General features: G+C 49.1%; 1 protein-coding gene across 1 annotated transcript in view; it reads right to left on the bottom strand.

The window, feature by feature from the left end:
- LOC132572171 (E3 ubiquitin-protein ligase TRIM7-like) overlaps positions 1–17266 on the bottom strand; it is a 42136-nt gene extending 24870 nt beyond the window's left edge. Inside the window, exon 1 of the mRNA XM_060238975.1 lies at positions 16877–17266. Within this exon, the coding sequence (XP_060094958.1) occupies positions 16877–17266 (390 nt within the window). The remainder of the gene's footprint in view (positions 1–16876) is intronic.
- Between the last annotated feature and the right edge of the window lie 2613 nt (positions 17267–19879).

The raw sequence follows: 19879 nt of genomic DNA, 5'->3' as shown, positions 1-19879 counted from the left end.
CCTAAGGCTGAGCGGCTTTGTCCTTGTGGTGCAGATAACGACTGACCATGTTTTGTTGATTGAAATGATTGACCATGTTTTGTTTGGGTGTGGCCTATACCCTGGCATATGAGCCAGGTACATTTATTCTTTGTTGGAGGGATGTCTCGGGTTTTCTGATTTCAAAATCAGAAATACGCTGTTATCAGGTTTTAACCCCCAATTCACAATTAATTGTGCCAAATTTATGGCGGCAGCTAGGAGAATTCGTGAGGATTATGTAAAGAAGGGGTCTTGAACTGTTTTTTGAATATTTCCAAGCTTGTATTTTATCTTTTCTTAAATGCCTGAATACTTTGTATACCATCACAAATGTTACTGAAACTGATATAAATACAGAGACCATGCATAAAGTTGCCAAATTTTGTTCCCATGCAATCAAATTGCATTTTTTGGTTCTTACAAGTTAATGTCGAGGTAACAGATTGTAATTTTAACCAGTGTATTCTAGTTAATATTTTTCTGGAGCTGTATAATTTTTAAATTTTTTATTATATGTACTATATTTATTAAGCTAGAAGATGTTTGACCACTATTGTATTATCTGTCATATCTCATCATTCATACTAATGTCCTATATTTTATTTCCGCATTTATTTTTTAAATATCTTACGTTTCACCTATTTAGGTCCATCTTGGTTTTTACAATTTTTATGTGGTTGTTGTTGGCCTGCATTGTGCTGTGTATTTGGTCATGGACCGTAATAAAGCAAACTGAAAATGAGTAACCGAAACATGCAGGGCCTCTTCTTCCTCTGTAGGCTCTGTAGCAATTCCTCTCTTGTGCTTGAGGAGAACGAAGGCTGGAGAGATGGCGGGGGAGGGGGGGTCTGTTCAGAGCTCTCCTGCATCTTGTACAATGGGAAAGGCATTACTGTCAGTTCAAGAAGATACGAAGGGGCGGAAAGGAATGTTGGGAAATGGAGGGGGAAATGTCTCCATTTTACCCATCAGTTTGGTGTCTGGAGACAGGAGTGGGCTTGCCGGCTTCCAGGTGGGGCCTGGAGATCTCTCACTTTTACAACTGATCTCCAGCTGGCAGAGATCAGTCCCCCTGGAGAAAATGGCTGCTTTGGAGCATGGACGCTGTGGGACTGTACCATGCTGAGTTCCCTCCCCTCCCCCAGATCTACCTCCCAAAGTTTCCAGGTGTTTTCCAACACAGACCTGGCAACCCTAGTCAGGAGAGGTCTTTACAGGTATGGAGATGGTCCTGGTGTCAAGAAAAAGTCCTATGAAGAGATTTTGAGGTGGCCTTTTTTATACAACCAAAAGAAGGGCAGGAGGGTCTCTCCATGGAAGGAGGCTCCAGAGAACTCGTAGAGAAGGGCTGCTCGGTCAGCATCAAAAAAGGCCACTCGCCCCCCAGCATAGTTCAGGCACACTCGGATCCTCTTCAGCTCCCCAGTCACAGTCAGGGGAAAGTCACATTCTTTTCTAAAAGCGCTGTGCATCCCTGACCGCATCCCCACAGCCCAGATCCCTTCCTTAGGACTAAAGATGAACGATTCCTTCCTCCTCACAGACTTTCTGGCCACCCCCACAGCCCAGTCTTCTTCACTTCCCACAAGGACTTCCCAGAAATGGCAGCCTCCTGTGAATCCCTCACGGCCCAGCACAACACCATGCTTCTTAAATCTCTCCGGACTGATGAACAGAACTTGAGGTTTTTCTCCCTTTTGCACGCTTTTCTGACCCTCAGACAGGATGAGCCATGGATTGGCTGTGTCTGGATCCAGAGTCACATTTGCTGTTGAGGGAAAATGAGGAGACAAGTGAAACGGCATTAGCTGGGGGATTTCACTAGGGTTGCCAAGTCCAATTCAAGAAATGTCTGGAGACTTTGGGGGTGGAGCCAGGAGACATTAGGGGTGGAGCCAAGATCAAGGCTGTAACAAGCTTAATTGAACTCCAAAGGGGGCTCTGGTCATCACATTTAAAGGGATGGCACACCTTTTCAATTTCTTCCTTCCATAGGAAATAATGAAGGATAGGGGCACCTTCTTTTGGGGCTCATAGAATTGGACCCCCTGGTCCAATCTTTTTGAAACTTGGGGGGTATTTTGGGGAGAGGCACTAGATGCTATACTGAAAATTTGATGCCTCTAACAAAAAAAAAACAGCGCCCCCCCCCCCCCCCCCCGCCAAGAGCTGCAGATACCCGCAGATCAATTCTCCATGATTTTCTATGGGAATAAAGCTCCATGGGGAATAATAGAATTCCCAGCAGACATTTCCCTCCCCTCCCCCCGCTTTCTGACGACCCTGAAGCGGGGGGAGGGCCTCCAAACTGGGGGATCCCCTGCCCCCACCTGGGGATTGGCAACCCTAGATTTCACCCACTGGCCTGTTTGGCTTCCTTCTCCTGCCAGTCGTGGCCTCCTCCCACCTCTGCCACCCTCTCCTTGGTCATCAGGCTCTCTTGCCTGTTCTTGCCTTCTAAAAGGCAGAGCTGTCTTCCCACATGCTTCAGAAGGCAGACAATGTACACAACAAGCACCCACAGGGACACCATCTATTTCCTCCTGTATCCCATCCTGAAAAGAGAACTATGGAGGAGAGAAAAAAAAATGGCCATTTCAGGCACAGGCTTCTTTGGTTAGAAATCACACACAAGAGCAGAAGATTTGTCTTCCTTCTCGCTGGTCCTGGGGTGGGGCAGTCTCTACTTCTGGGAGAAGCTCATTGCTGGAGACCGGGAGAGTCCAGAACGTTGCAATTCCGGGAGGGGAGGGGCTTCGCTCCCAGGCCCCAGTGTGGCCCCGAAGCAGCACAACTCCCTCACCAAATGATCAAACATGAAATCAGACCTCCATTAAAATGGTCCAAGAAAACCTCCAACCGACCACACAGAGAACAGGGTGAAGAACTCAAAAGAGATGCCCACCAGTTCAGGGAACTGAAACTGAGGCAAAGAAGCCCCATAGAGTCAATACAGCACACCTACTCTGGCTCAAGTGCCTTCTGAGAAAGGGAATCCCCCCCTTGGATGGGAAGAGACTGCCCTTCTCTAGGACCACCGACAAGGAAGATGCACAGTGAGACAAATCTTCCATTTTCCAGTGGTCTGGGGTGGGGAAGTCTCCACATCTGGCACATGAGAAAGCAGCATGCCTCAGAGAGGGGAAGAATCTCAGACTCTAGCCTGAAAAGGTATGCTACAGGACCATTTTCTTCCAAAAGTAGTCTCAGCTGAGCCCATTTTGTCAATCCTGTAATGCCTGGTGAATGAGTGGAACAATTTCCAGGCTGCAGCCCTACAGACCACCTCTAAGGAAGGGAAGGACCGGATAATGCTGAGGTTTCTGCCCCTCTGAGGGAATGGGCTGTAACACCCAAAGGGGGATCCAGTCCCCTGGATTTATATGCCAGGAAAATGCAGCCTCTGACCCGCCAGAGATCAAGGGCATGGAGTGTGTGGGCCTGGTGTGGGACGTTGGGGAAAGTCTGGCAATCTGGCTGGTGTACCGTCCGCCTAACGCACCGGTCAGTGCCTTACCGTCCCTGATGGAGGCTGTAGCAGGCTGGGCATTGGAGCACCCTCGACTTATAGTCCTGGGTGACTTCAATGTCCATGCCGAGGACGCGGCTTCCACTCGTGCGACGGACCTAGTGCTTTCCATGGCAGCACTGGGACTTTCCCAATATGTAACAACGCCCACGCACCAGGCTGGGCACACAGTAGACCTGATCTTTGCGGCGGGAGTATAGTGGATCAGATATCTGCTGAGGCAGTGCCATGGTCTGACCACCAGGCCTTGAAGGCTCGTGTGAACATGCCACCCCTATTCCATTTAGGCAGTGAGCAGGTTTTAGCTCGCCCGCGTAGCCAGATGGACCCATTGTGGCTTCAAATGACCATGCGGGATCCCTGGCCCTCTGGCAACTCGCTGGATGAGCTAGTGGAGATCTGGAATGACCAGACGTCCTCTTCATCCTCGATCACGATCCGCTCCGTGGTATACCCCGGAGTTGCGATCAATGAAACGACGATTAAGACGACTAGAGAGACAATGGCGCCACACTCGTGACGAAGCTACGAGAACATCATATAGGTCATTTATGCGGACCTATGAGATGGCAGTTCAGGCCGCAAAGAAGGCCCACTTTGCGTCCAGAATTGCATCTGCGACCTCGCGCCCAGCACAACTGTTTAGTATAATTCGGTCATTAACAAATTTGCCGCAGGGCAAACAAAATATTAGAGAATTGGAAATAGTCTGTGAGGCTTTTGCAAGTTTTTTCGCAGATAAGGTCTCGTCGCTCCGACGCGACTTACCCGCTATAATTGATACAGTAGAAGAACTTGGGGCACCAAGCGCGTCTTCTGGTCCAATTCTGGATTCTTTCAATCCACTCAGCCTGGAGGAAGTCGACAGGATCCTTGTAGCTGTACGCCCTACGACTTGTAGGTTGGACCCGTGCCCGTCTTGGCTTATAAAAGCGAGCCAGACGTGGCTGCGTGAACCACAAGGTATTGTCAACAGGTCCCTAGTAGAAGGGATCTTTCCCACGCCTCTTAAAGAGGCAGTGGTCCGCCCTCTCTTAAAAAAACCATCAGCGGACCTGGCTGTATTGGCGAACTATCGGCCGATGTCAAACCTTCCCTTTTTGGGTAAGGTTATAGAGCGGGCGGTGGCAATTCAGCTACAGGGATTCCTGGAGGACACTTCCGCACTGGATCCATTCCAGTCCGGCTTTCGGCCAGGTCACGGGACGGAGACGGTTCTGGTCGCTCTCATAGATGACCTCATGCGACATCTGGATTGGGGCGGCTCAGCGGTGCTGTTGTTATTAGATCTGTCGGCCGCTTTTGATACGGTTGACCATCAGCTACTGACTAGCCGCCTTGCCGATGTGGGGATTCAGGGATCTGCCTTACAGTGGCTGACCTCTTTTCTCCAAGATCGGGGACAAAGGGTGGTGATCGGGGAGGAAGCATCCCAGAGGCACTCTCTTAGTTGTGGGGTGCCACAGGGAGCGGTCCTATCCCCGATGCTATTTAATATCTATATGCGCCCCCCTTGCCCAGATTGTCAGGAGGTACGGACTGGGTTGTCATCAATATGCGGATGACACCCAGCTCTATCTATTGATGGGCAGCCAGTCCGACTGTACCCCGGAAAATCTAGACCTGGCTCTACAAGCCGTGGCATCTTGGCTCAGGCTGAGTCGGCTGAAACTGAATCCGATGAAGACGGAGGTCCTCTACCTGAGTCGGGGCGGTCCAAGGGGAGAGATCCATCTGCCGACTCTTGACGGGGTGCCACTAATACCGGCCCCTAAGATCAAGAGTTTAGGCATGCTCCTTGAGTCCTCCCTTACAATGGAGGCCCATGTAGCAGCCACTGTTAGATCTGCCTTTTTTCATCTTCGGCGGGTGCGGCAGCTGGCTCCTTTCCTGGAGCACAACGATTTAGCGATGGTAATCCATGCTACGGTCACCTCAAGAATAGATCACTGTAATGCTCTCTACATGGGGCTACCCTTGACGCTAACCCGGAGACTACAGCTAGTGCAGAATGCTGCGGCACGGCTGTTAATGAGGCTGCCACGATGGGAGCACATTCAGCCAGTGCTGAAAGAGCTGCACTGGCTACCTGTTGTGTTCCGAGTTCGCTTCAAGGTGTTGGTATTCACCTTTAAAGCCCTTTATGGTCAGGGACCTGCCTATCTACGGGATCGCCTTTCTCCATATATTCCCCAGAGAGCACTGCGTTCAGGGGCAAAAAACTTACTGTCCACCCCCGGACCAAAAGAAGCCGGGTTATGTGTGACAAGATCTAGGGCTTTTTTGGTGGCAGCACCAGAACTTTGGAATACCCTTCAGGAAGCCATAAGGGCCCTGCAGGATCTGTCTGCGTTCCGCAGGGCCTGGGAAAACCCAGAAGGTGCCTGAATGCAGTGGGGAAGCAGGGAAAAAACCTGCTACGCATTGAACAAGGGGCAGAGCCAGAACTGACAGAATATCCTTGGTACTTAATACTTAATTCATATTCCCAACTCCTCTGCCCCCAGCTGCTGCAAAAATTAATGCCTGTTCTGATATCCTCAGTAGGAATTTTAATAGACCTGCAATATTACCAGTTGGAACCTCTTCCGGACTGGAGTTACCAACACGGAGCCATTGAACATCAGACATGATCTACTCTGGATGGGAAACCTGATGCCCCAATAGCCACCTTTGGTGGGAGAACAGCAAGACTTTTCTTATGGAGCTCAGTCAAGCTCTTGCCCGGCAGCTATTCTCCCATCGTTTCAACATGGCAGCAGGTAGGTGAAAAGAGGCAGTTCATCTCCTCAGAGTTCACCTTTTCTTTCGTCCTTACCAACATCCTCGGAGCAAGAAGAAACTGGCTGTGGCAGGGAGGGTCAGATTTTGAGAAACAAGAGTGTTGTGTAGTAGGCTTGCCAATCCCCAGGTCCCAGCGGGGTTTCCCTCACTTTTGCAGGCTCCTTCCCCTCCTCTCAGTCAGCTGGCCAGTGAGGGAAGCCTTGCCCCACAGCCACCATATGCCTTTCTACTTCTGGAGACTTAAGAAGATGCTTGAAAAGACTTACTTTTTAGATGGTTGTCTGTGCCTTTAAATCTAGAAGCCAGGTTGAATGTGGGTGGGGTGAGCTGGCAGAACAACATGGTTGCTCCCAGTAGCTGCAACAGGAGCCCAGAACCTCTGTTTTACAATCTTTTCAGAGGTCGTTTGCATAGTTAGGGGTAAACTAGAACTTTGGTTTCCCTGTGTTAGTCTGAAGAACTTGGAACTTCAGCAACTCATGAGTAAATTGCCCCAGTGAGACCACACAAGTGTGAGATTGCAAACTGTTTATTTTTTTGGGGGGGGGGGGAGAGAGAGAATATTTACAGGGAACATGCAGCTGCTTGGGGTGGGGAAATGAAGACTGTATTCAGGGGAACTGCACTGCTGTATTCTTATTTATTTCAGGGAACAGGAAAGTCTCCTGGCTCCACCCTCAAAGTATCCCACCCCCAAAGTCCCCAGGTATTTTCTGACTGACTTGGTAACCCTCTTCTGCAGTGCTATCTCTGAGAACACCAAGCAGAAGAACACAAATTGTAAGGTCAAGCTTTCTAGTTTAGAAACAATTGATCAGTTTATGAAGAAAAATGTACCTTTCTGCAGATGAAGTCCAGAATCCAGAGTATCTGAGAAAGCAAAGGAGCAGAAAGTGAGTGGCAGACTTTCTACTTATCACAAATCTTGGGACAAAAATATCAGCTAATACTATTTTCTTTTGGGGAGGGAAGGCAGCATGATATAGCCCAACATTATCAAATCTTGGAAGCTGGGTTGGTACTTAGATAGGAAACTAAAGAAGACTCTGCAGAGGAAGGAAATAGCAAACTGCCTCTGTTTCTCACTTGCCTTGAACCGCTCTTGGTGGGGTCGCCAGAAGTCATTTGTGACTTGATGGCGCATAAGTACATATTCCTTATGAGTTACAGCTAAAGGGTCAAGTAGAAGCTATTTCGGGCTGGGGGGAAGCAATATTCAAATTTGCTTTCACAAGTCACTGGAGTTACTTGAGATTCATGTCATAGAAAGTATCCTAAGGACTGCAGCCCAAGGGTCCAATCTGGCTAAATTCAGGGCGTTTCTAGACACAGGTTCTGCAGTGCCATCCTGAGCAGAGTTACAGCCTTCAAACTCACTGATTTAAATGGGCTTTTGACTTTACTTTAAAGACAGCACTGTAAAGAGAAGGGGGGGGCTGAAATTGATCCAGTGGCTGTCTTCATTAAATGCAGATGCCCTGAAGGGCAGTTTCCCTCCCCCTTCCTATCATTTCAGGTGTTTGCTTGACCATCTACCTCACCATGTGCCCTTGCATGGTCACAGTAATGATCAGAGATCAACATAGAATAAGAAGTTGAAGATACTGGATTTATATCCCGCCCTCCACTCTGAAGAGTCTCAGAGCGGCTCACAATCTCCTTTCCCTTCCTCCCCCACAACAGACACCCTGTGAGGTGGGTGGGGCTGGAGAGGGCTCTCACAGCAGCTGCCCTTTCAAGGACAAGCTCTGCCAGAGCTATGGCTGACCCAAGGCCATGCTAGCAGGTGCAAGTGGAGGAGTGGGGAATCAAACCCAGTTCTCCCAGATAAGAGTCCGCACACTTAACCACTACACCAAACTGGCTCTCCTGAACTGAATAACGTTGAGAAGTCCATGTAATGCAATTGTGAACTGAATTTATGGCAGAATTCTGACCAGAAAACTTTACATGGTGAATTAAAATGGCCTTCTGAACTGATACAAAACCTCCCCACGTTCCTGGGTCTGTTAACGATATAACCATCCTGGAACTTCAGGCCCACTCTAATGTCCAGTTTGAAACTCTTGCAGTGTTTCTTCATTACCTTTGAATTGCCTCTGGATGACCTCCAAAGGGGGATTGAAATGTGAGAAGTACCAGATGTGCCACTTCAGGGCAAGTGGGAAATCCACTGGATTCTCAAATGACTCCTTTTCTTCATACCTGGAGAAAATCCCATTAAGATGCTATCCATCCAATTCAGAATCTCCCGTCCCAATCGATTAAAGAAGTAGAGGAAGGAACTGCCAGAGAGCCACGAGAGACCCAGGCTGATGAGGAAAACACTGAAAGATTGGGGGGGGGCCTTTGGACAGGCCTGCAGCCATGGGGGGCCTGGCCCCTCCACCCAACACAACCTTCCACCTATATGGCCGCCAGAGCGATGGGCCCCTCCATCTGAAATTTAATTCAGTGGGACCCCCCAACTAAAATTTTCTGGCTATGGGCCCATCTGTGGAGAGAAATGTTCACCTCAGTGTAGCTCCTGCTTTGTTAAGAACTGGACCTGGGTTCGACACAGCAACTGCAGAGAACGGCTACCACAAAACAATACAGCTGGTTTTGTGCACTAAATAGCACTGCGGAAATTAACTGTCCATTTTTCTTGCTCCTTGTGCGGCGTTTTGTGCATGTGGAACAACAAAAACAGGGAAGTCCCCTGCCCAACTCTGTCTTGGCACGAAACAAATGGCATGAGGAAGAGAAGGCAGGAGCCCTCCCTCTCCCAGAGTGGCATTTGAGGCCTAAACAGGGTCTGCTTTCTTCTTTTAGAGCCATTTGCTGCAAGTGGCATGTGACCCTGTGGAGCCCAGGCCAAACTATCTTTTTAAAAAGCAAATGTCTGGTTTGGCCCTAAGAACTGCAACCCCAAATCCCCTGCTCCTGTCTGTCTCGCAAATGTCCAGGTAAAGAACAAGAAAGCTAGCGAGGGTTCTGGACAAGGACTATCCCGGCTGTCTGTCTGTCTGTCCCAGCTGTCCCTCTCTCCCCCCTGCCCCTAACTTGAAAAAGGCCAAAAATTAGGTGAGGGAATGACTGCTGTTCCTGCAGTACTGAATGAAGGACAAATTCACAATGTGGAAACAGCCGTGGCCAATCTGAGTATGAGCAACATGTTTAAATGCCATGTGGAAACACTGATGGAAACACGGCAGACACGCCAACTCCTGCTTTGTGATTTGTATACCGTTTTCGCACACAGCTTACCTCGCAGTCACAATCCTGTTCCCTCCGCAGCATCCGGTCGGATTTCTCACCATCTGCGCCAGAGTTACAGGAAGTGCCACAGCTTCCCCGCAGCAAACGTAAACTGGGTTTTAGCAGTTTATGTTTGCTACACAAAAGCCGCGGCACCTCCTGTAACTCCGGCGCAGATGCTGCGAAATCCGACCAGACGCTGCGGAGAGAACAGGATTGTGACTGCGAGGTAAGCTGTGTGCGAAAACGGTAGTACTCTCACCCTACCCTCCTTAACTCACGGAGATCATCAGTTTGGATTGGGTGGTCATCATCAGACTGGGTTGAGAGGGCATCCAAGTGCCCCTGTAGCCAGCCCTGATACCAACCAAGACATTATTGGTGCCAAGTAAAGTTTACCACCTGCCATATTATGGAATGCATGTAGTTGAGAGGACCTGAACTCTGTTTCCGGGGGTATTTTGTAAATAGGTTGCTTTGGCAGCAGCTGCTACCATTACAGAAGGATCTTTATAAAGTGACTGATGGTAAGCTGCGGCAGCCATTTTGTGGCTGACATCATCTCCTGTGGCAGCGTCCTTCACACCATGTCAGCATTTCAAAGCAGTGGGCAGCCTCAAAAAGGTTGGAGACCCTTGTTCTAGAGGTTCACTTCTAGGTGCCAACCCAGACCACCCACCATTTCACTACACAATTTCCTGCTGACGAGGCTCTGCGCATAAGCTGTTTGCCACTGAAAGATGGATGGAGATCCACACTCTAAATTAAACCTGATTTGGCTCTGAGTCAAGATGCTGAAGGACTGTGTTCTTCACAGGCTACTCAGTCCAATCCCAACATTATGAAGGTTAATGCTGAAGGCCTACTTACTTCTTCAAGGTGCTTCTGGCATCCTGAGGAAAAATGGCAGACAGAAAGAAAGAAAAGAAGAAGATATTGGATTTATATCCCGCCCTCCACTCAGAGTCTCAGAGCAGTCACAATCTACTTTACCTTCCTCCCCCACAACAAACACCCTGTGAGGTGGGTGGGGCTGAGAGGGCTCTCACAGGAGTTGCCCTTTGAAGGACAACCTTCTGCGATAGTTATGGCTAACCAAGCCCATTCCAGCTGGAGCAAGTGGAGGAGTGGGGAATCAAACCCGGTTTTCTCAGATAAGAGTCCACACACTAAACCACTACACCAAACTGGCTCTCAGTGCTTGCTAAGAGACCTCAGTGCTTGCTAAAAGATCAAAGCAGGAAGACCCCTCTGGAAGATTCTACCCTCTGGCATTTTGCTTGTGTCCACCTCGCAGACTTCACTCAAAGACTGGGGTAGATCTTCATAAAGTGGAAGAAAAATCTCTGTGAGGTTAATACCAGCAGACAAAGTGGAGCCATTTTGGAGCGGTGTGATCTGCTCCGACAACTTAACGACGATAATGTTCACAGAGATTTTTCTTCACATAGAAGGCTGGAGGGCTGTGTACCCCTTCTGGCCACCTGCAGCTGCAAAGGCATTCCTAGCAACATTTCTTCCATCAGCCTTGCATCACTGCAAGACTGCCTCCCTTTTCCCTGCTACACTGCTGAGCCAGCTTGCAGGAGTTTCCCTGCAAGATGGCTCAACAACAAAAGGGAAGGGAGGGTCTAGCCATCAATGCCATCGTATCTGCACAGATGTGAAGGGCAGGCAGAAGCAAGCTCAGCGGTGGCAGGAACAGGTGTATGGATGCCATTCCTGTAACCACCTGTTGTTGCTGTTGTGTGTCTGTGTGCATTTGGAGCGCACATCTGCAAGCCGCCACCATAAGCCACGTTCCCTGCCCCACAGACATCCTCCTTTTAAAAAGTACTGTGAAAAACCTTGCATGGAATCCTCACTCCAGGGATGGGAAGGTTTCACAGAGACCCTGCTTTTGTCCAGTCTGCCCCTGGCTGGAGATGCAAAAGGACAGAGAGGAAAACAGCTCACATGCAGGGATGAAAACTTCCTAGCAACATAAATTGGCCTTGTTTGCTTTTCTGCTGAGCAAAGGAGGCACAGAGAAGATTTGGAGCCAGGCTTTTACCTTAGGGGACCCTGCCTGTTCCTGCCACCCCCTCACCTGCAGGAGATCACTGGCTGGCAGCTGACACTTCTCTTCCATCTCCCGGATGAGGCTTTCGAGAGAGGAGAGGGCCTCAGAGAGTTCGGTCACGTGCTGGTCCCTTTTCTTCGCCACCTCCATCTCCACCTCTTCCATCTGGGCCAGCAAAAGCTTCTCTTGTTCCTCCAGAAACACGTGCAGTTGCTTGAACTTTGCTACTGCCTCTTCCTTCTCTCCTTGGGTTTGTTTCTGAAATGGAAAGAGAAGAAAATCGGTCCAGTGTCAGGAACACAGCTGGTCTCTGCAGTGGGAAGAGGCACTTGAGAGCCTCCTATGAGAAGAGCACTTTGGCCTTTCAGAGATCACAATTAACATTCAGCAGGGACAGCGGAAGATCCACCAGGCCCAGCCTCAGGGCCAAAGAACACAAGGATCTCCCTCCAACTCCTGGAGGGGTTCTTTCAGCCATAGAGGATTCAGTCTGCAGCAGAAGACCCAGAGAGCAGAAGGGGTGACTTCAGTCCGTTTGTTCCCCCACTAGAACATCCTTCATAGGTTGACTCCCCCAGTTCCCATCAGAGGATGAGACTTGATGGTTGAGTAGAAACCCCACTGGGGGCAAAAGAGCACAGAAGCCCCTTCCCCTCACTTGGTCTTCCAATGTAAACTGCAGCTTCCCTCGCTGCATTTTGAGCAAGGAAAAATTGCAGGGGAGGGGGGAACTACACACTACTCAGTATCCCAGGTACTTTCCCCACCTTGTGGTTAAGTGTGCGGACTCTTATCTGGGAGAACCAGGTTTGATTCCCCACTCCTCCACTTGCACCTGCTGAGATGGCCTTGGGTCAGCCATAGCCCTGGCAGAGGTTATCCTTGAAAGGGCAGCTGCTGTGAGAGCCCTCTCCAGCCCCACTCACCTCACAGGGTGTCTGTTGTGGGGGAGGAAGGTAAAGGAGATTGTGAGCCGCTCTGAGACTCTTCGGAGTGGAGTGCGGGATATAAATCCAACATCATCTTCTTCTTCTTCTTAGAATCTGCGATGGCTTAACCCCACTTGGCCCAATTCAGCATCGCTGGGCTCCTATCAACATTTGCAGCAAGCATGAGGAGGAGGCAGAGACTCCTCCCAGGTTGCTTGCAGGTGCATTTACACATATGGGGCCTGAACACGTATGTTCTTCTGCCTATGATTCTCTCTACAGCAAAGAGTGCCTTGGAAAGTCAACTGATGCTGCTCGAAACAAAACATCTAGGGCACTGGAGGGCAGGGAGCTCCCAAGGCACAAGAGCGTGAAGTTCCACAGCATCCCCAGACTCACCACCCAGGTAATACCTCTGCTTAGAATTGCAATGTTACACCTACCTAAGAGCTGCCTTTGGGGTCTGTTCTGCTGAATACGGACCATGCCATGCATCTAGGGATGCCAGCCTCCAGGTGGGGCCTGGGGAGCCCCTGAATTGCTCATTTCCAGACTACAGAGATTGGTTCCCCTGGAGAAAACATGCTTTGGAGGGTGACTTCTATGGCCCTGTGTGAGTTCTGGATTAACCATTAAGCAAAAGAAATACACGCCTAGGGTACCAAGAAAAGGGGACACTCCACAGATTTTTCTCATAACTCTCATGCCCTTAACTTTTTCACTGGTGCACTCAGAGCCGGCCATAGGGCGCATGAGTGCCCCAGGCAGCCTCACTGCCTGCTGCCCTCCCGCGCTATGCCCCCAATTTTAACACCTGGGTGAAGCATGAAGCACCGCGCTCCTGGGTCTCTTTCAAGGCCGCCCCCTGCCATTCAGCTGATTGGCGGGTAAAACAACGCTGAAGCAGAAAGGACGAGGAGCCACTGAAAAAGCAGCTGCCGCCGCCGCTCCTCCCCACTTCCTCCCCACACTATCCAGGGAGGAAGTGGGGAGGCAGCAGCCAGCAGTGGCCGCCTTTAAAGCGGCTCCTCGTCCTTCCTGCCGCCACTGCCCCAGCGCTGATCTTGGTAAGCGTACCAGAAGGCTGGCATAGGAGCAGCCAGCCCCTGCTCTGCTTTACCCGCCAATTAGCTAATAGGTGAGGGCAGCAGCCTTGAAAGAACCCCTGGAAAGCGGTGCTTCACCAGGGCATTAAAACTGGGAGGGAGGAAGAGGAGGCAAATAGGAATTTGTCTAGGGGGCAGGAGCGGGGGCCGATTTTGGCACCCCCACTCTACAAGCACCCTAGGCAAATGCTTAGTGTGCCTAGTGGGCGGGCTGGCCCTGGGTGCACTCAACTGCTAGTTAGTGCTAAACAAATACAAATATACATAATATAACAAATACAAATTATACTTAATATAGTTGTGAGGTCTGGCCTGGGGGATGGATTAAAAATATGAATGTTTAATCTCTTTTTTCACCTTCAGCACTTACTGAGTCTCAATGTTTTGTCAGTTAAGTAATGGAAAAGCAGTGGGGCAACGTTGTTGGGCTGTGATTAGGGCCACTCCACTTCCCAACTGAAGGGGAGGGGGCTGCCTCGTGAGCTGACATTTCTGCTCTTTGGACTTTGTTCATTCCCCAGCCACAGTGACACTTACAAGCAAGTCTTGGCTTTCCCTCTCAATGTCTCCTTTATACGCCACAATTCTCTCTCTCTCCTTTTCCAGGATCTCCAGACAGTTGCGGAACTGATCCTGCAGAGAGGGGGGAGAACCAAAATTGAAATCTGTTCTTTTTTTAAGGTTTACTCCACCCCAGTCATGGGTTGGATATTTCTTGCATTCAAAGCCATTATTTGTAGCCAAGATATCACCAAATTGTGTTAACACTCCAGGAAGGAGGCAGCAAAGAGGCGTTGTCATGCCCCAACTTGGGCCCAGAGGCTGGGGAGGAAACTGGAGGGAGTTCCCCTGCAAAGAGACCCCAACAACCTTCCTACCTTGTACTCTTGGGAGGCCTCCTCAAGAGGAAGGGTTTCATGTTCTCTGTGCTCCTTGGATCGGTCACAGACCACACAGATGAGGGCTTTATCATCCTTGCAGAAGAGCTTCAGGGGCTCCTGGTGCTTTTGGCAGACTCTCCCTTTTCCGGCTGCCCCGACCGCCTGATGCCCAAAACAAAGACATAGGATTTGTTTCATCCCCACCCACCTCCAGAACTGTACTTCTCCTTGTAATGGACTAGACACAATTTTTGCCTTGTCTAGTTTAAACACAACACACACACACACACTCACAATGGGAGAGATACAAAGTTTTAATCAAGGTATGAGCTTTTTACCTTGCCACAGAGAGAGTGAGTGAGTGAATGTGTGTGTTGTTGGGCTCTTATGCAAGGGCTCTCCTGGGTGCAACTGGGTTTCCCCCTCCCTTTTGAATACAGTGGTATTCATACCCTCATGATCCAGTTTTTCTCAGTAGGAAAGCAATGTGAATTATTTAGATGAGGAATAATAGGCCAGTGAAGGGGATTAGACTGAGTGTGTGTGTCCAGACCAAGTTTACCCAGCATATTTCCTTTGTAGACTGAGGGTTTTGAACTTAAGACCTCCCAGATAGTAGGCTGATACTGACCACTATACATGTTGTCTCTGTTCTTGCACTGCCTCATGGGAGTTGTAGTTATTTCTCTGAGGAGACTATAGTTTTGGAGACAAACACATAGCTCTCAGTCTGTGTCACAATGCCTTCATGACTGACACACAAAACATTTATGTACAAAAGGTCACACAATGCCCAACCATTTCATGTTTTCCTCTGGGTCTTAGGATCAAAGCATTGACAAGATTTCTGTAATGAATGTCAATAAATACAGCATACTCAAGATTGCTACAGAACACTGTCTCCAGATTTTGATGCAATAATTCAGAGCAAGAGATGTCAGTTATTAGAGACTGTTAAATAAAAGACTAGCGCTCTTGTAATAGTTTGTTTAAGAATGTTTTAACTTTTTAAAAGAATTCTTTAATTGTGTTTGTGTCTTGAAGCCTGATTCAGGGTTTTGGAATCAAGGAAAGCCAACCAGGGATCATACGGCAAAAGTTCCTCAGCTAATGGTGGCCTACCAGTGAAAGGCTGGGTGGGGCATCAATACTGAGAGGGCTAAAAGCAAAGGGTGATTGCCTGGAGGGGTCAGGTGAAGAAGACAAGAAGCAACCAGGGTCTCCCCACCAGAACTAATGGGTTGAAATTAAATCAAAAGAGTTTCCGTCTCAACATTAGGAAGAACTTCCTAACCGTTAGAGCGGTTCCTCAATGGAACAGGCTCCTTCGGGAGGTGGTAGGCTCTCCTTCCTTGGAGGTTTTTAAACAGAGGCTAGATGGCCATCTGACAGCAATGAGGATCCTGTGAATTTAGGGGGAAGTATTTGTGAGTTTCCTGCAGGGGGTTGGACTAGATGTCCCTGGAGGTCCCTTCCAACTCTATGATTCCTCAAGTGACTTTTTTGAGCAGTTTAATACTATTTGCTGCTTTGCAGTTTAATACTAGCCGCCAATTTGTGGCCTTTGGGGGGGGGGGCGTGCAATCATATTACAGTGTATGTATTATATTTGCTATTGCATTATATTCAGTCAGCAGCAATGAACTGAAACCTGAAATTGTATTGCCAGGGCTGACTTATGCATTAGGCACAGTGCCTAGGTCCCATTATAGTTTTAGGGGTCCACAAAAACGTTTACATTTCTTTTGCAATCCAAAGAAAAAAATGAAATGTTTAGGGCCCACAAAAATTTATCAAATTTTGCCTAGCGTGCACACACAAAAATGCTGAAGAATTTAAAGTCATGTCAAAAATAATTTTTAAAAATATTATCATGGGGGCGGGGCCACAAAGGCAAAAGTTCCCCGGGGCCCAAGAAAGTCATAATGCAGCACCCAAGTGAAATTCTGAGCCACACACAAAGACGCAAGTGCACTACTGCTGGTGAAGCGGGACCCAGGAAGAGCCCCGCTGGATCAGACTCAGCCAGGATTCGCCCAGCCCACTGGCCTCTTTCTAAAGTCTGGAGGACTAAATGTGTCCAGCCGGAGGGGAGAGGAGCAGTTCCACATTATCATCAAGATGCCTGACACCTTACTGCCACAGGCTGGCCAAATCCCAGCTCACTCTCAGGTTCCTACATTTAACTTTTTTAATAACCAACACGGTTTGCATTTCAATTAAGATTGTTTTCATTGGACTGAATCTACAGCGAGGCCAAGAACGAAGAGACTCTCCAGCTACTCCCCATCAGGATTCCCCGCCTCCCCCAGAGGAATCAGTACCTCTCTGAGCTCCTGGGATATGCCGCAGACCACGCAGAAGGGGGCTTCGTCGTCCTGGCAGGAAAACCTCAGCAGCTCCTGGTGCTTCTGGCAGAGTGGCCCGTTCGCCCCTGCAGCATCTTTCCGCTCCTGCAGAGTGAATTTCTTGGCTATTGCCACAAAGCTGGCCAGCTGCTGGTTCGGCCTGAGGCTGCTGGGCTGAGCTTTTCCTCTGCACTGGGGGCAGGAAGGCTCGGCGGCCCCCGACGACTCCCCCCAGCTGCGGGTCAGGCAGGCTCGGCAGAAGTTGTGGCCGCACTCGGCGATCATGACGGGGTCCGTGAAATAGTCCAGGCAGATGGAGCAAGAGGCTTCCTCGCAGAGCTCCTTTAGTGGACCTTGAGGCTCCATGGCGGCCTCCGCAACGCGCGAAAAGAGCAGAGCCACTTTCGCTTTTTTCCCGCTCTCCCGAGCAGCGAAGGGGCGTTTCCCTTCATGCAAATAAACTCTCTGCCGGCGCCCAATCAGCGGCCCCGGGCAGAAAAGAGCCACCTGAAGAAGCGGCCTGCTAAAGCAAGGGGGGGGGAGGGAGGGAGGGTGGAGTCAGAGCTTCAGTCGCCTCTGTTGCGCTCTTTGGGCAGGTGTTTGCAGGGGGACCTTTCCCGTTGCCCTCCAGGGCCTGGCCCGTGGGGGTGTCCCTGGCTGGGTCTAAGGAGAGGCTTCCCCGTGAGAAGGTCAGAAGTTTCCTGGAAGGGTCCCCCCAAACTTACCTCCATCTGCCCCTTTCATAAATGAAAGCCAGTTTCTCATCTTCCCCCACCCCTCTTACTTCCGGGGAAGGGAGTGGCAGAAATGCTTGTTTCCCGCAGGAAGCTGAGAGTCAAAACACGAAGTTCCAGTCGTTTGGAGGCGAGTGTCTCTCTCTGCTTGCCCCTTTCCCACACTGCAATGCATGCGGGTTGTTCCCTGCAAACTCAGATCTGGAGGCAGAGTCCGGAGCCACAGGAGGGCAGAAATTACTGCACTGAAGGGAGTCACATTTCCAAAAACTCTCCCCCCCTCCCCCAATAAAGAAAAGTCCAGGCAGACAGAAAAACAACAAATCAGAGGAAGGGGCAAGGATATAGCCTCTCTCCCTGGAGGGCTAGTTTTCTATTGGCAATGGAGCATGTTGGTGAGGCCCATTCTTCTCATTGCCGTGGTGCTTGCACAGGGGATGACCTCTGCCTAGATCAGAGCCAGGCCAAGTAGGTACCACCCATATTGATTTGGGCAGTGGGTGAATGAGATGACCCGAACCTACCTGGGGTTTGCTCTCCTGCGTTTGTTACCTGTCAGTAAGTCCCAGTTTCTTCCTTCTGGAAGGGAAGAGCTTTTCCTGGACAATCTGCAGGTCAGGCTGATAAGTATCTCAGTACCTGCCTGTAGATTTCAGTGCTTTCCTGTTTCAGCCTTTCTTTCTTATCTTACTGCCGTCCCACCAATCACTCTTAGCCAAGAACTTTGGTCTCAACAAAAAGAACATTTTTTTCTGAGAAAGCCATTGGTATGGTTTACATGCAATCTGTTATTAATCTTTATGACTTCTACAGATGTATCGATTGCAGTAGTATGGTTTCATTGCTATGGCTTTAGAACACAAAAATAATTATTCCAGTAGCAGTTCAAAGGCTGTTAGTTGTTCTGAAAAACGCAAACCCTGTCTAGACTAGTTGTGGAATATCACCAGAGCAGAAGAGCCTGCTGTTTGAGAACCAGGGCTGGAGATACAAGGCCCTGCACTCATAAAAAGAACCCCCTGGGAGGAGTCTAGAGTGGACCATCTCTTGATCTGCTAACTTTGGATTGTTTCTTAACACAAGGGTCCAGGAAGACTAGGCCCTGGTCCAGCTTTTGAGGTGCCTAGCAGCAATTTTAAAAACTGTTGAGATGCCATCATAATGACCTACTGTGGCAATGACTAGTCTAACACCCTAACTTCCTTAGATCTGTTGTGAGGTGAAGACAGGAAAATAACAGAAGCCACTTTGAGTGCACTTCTGAGGTAAAGGCAGCAGAGACAAGGAGAACAGAGCGTAGCCTCTCTTTTACAGAATAAAGAAAGGGGATGAGTTCAGAACTTCCCTGAACTGTCACAGTCCGTGTGGTGTTGTGATTGCAGCATCTGTCTGGGATTTATGAGATCTAGGTTTGTATCCTCAATCTGCCACAGAAGCTTGGAGGCGGACTGAGGGCCAGTCACGCACTCTCAGCCAGATCTAATTCCCAGGATTGTTACTGTGAGGATAAAATGCAAGACAGGAGAACGATGGGAGCTACTAGTGATCTACACTTGGAGAAAGGCAAGGTAAAATAGCAAACCAGTCTATTATGAACCAAACTGAATACTGCACCGAAGGAATAATTTCCAAGAAATCACTATTCTGTTTTCAATTAAAGAGACAGTATATTTTACACATGCTCCTGTAAGAATGGGAAAGACTTTTGTTACAAATCTGACTACGTTGGTTACAGTTCACAAAAAGGGGTCATGATTCTCTCTTTGGCTACATCAGATATTGCTGTAACTCTTTTGACGGAAGGCAGAACTGCTCCTTCAGTATTCAAAATACCATCAAATACTGGGAGCACAGCAAGTGAGAGGCAGGAGAGTGGGACAGACCCCCAGAATCACTAATGAAAGTGATGGGCGTCTTGCCTGCATCTCCAGCTCCTTCTCTCCCTTCTACAACGGTTGGGGAAAAGGAGGCACCCTGGATTTCCCCACCCCCCTTCTTCTTGCAGAACTGGGACAGCGTATCTAATTTTGAACAGTGCATATTGAAAAACCCAGAAAACAGGGCCAGGTATACATGGGAGACATTTTTCTACAAACCCATGGCAACACTTCTCCCAAGGTTTGCTAAAAATATCCCAAAAAGTTTTTTAAAAAATAAAAAAAAAATTAAAAAAATAGGTGGAGAAACTTCTACCCTGTCATGAACATAAGAGAAGCCATGTTGGATCAGGCCAAGGGCCCATCCA

Source organism: Heteronotia binoei, chromosome 5 (assembly GCF_032191835.1).
Source record: "Heteronotia binoei isolate CCM8104 ecotype False Entrance Well chromosome 5, APGP_CSIRO_Hbin_v1, whole genome shotgun sequence".
Classification (NCBI taxonomy): Eukaryota; Metazoa; Chordata; class Lepidosauria; order Squamata; family Gekkonidae; genus Heteronotia; species Heteronotia binoei.
Note: the sequence above shows the minus strand (reverse complement) of the source record. Positions and strands in the feature narration are given on the sequence as shown.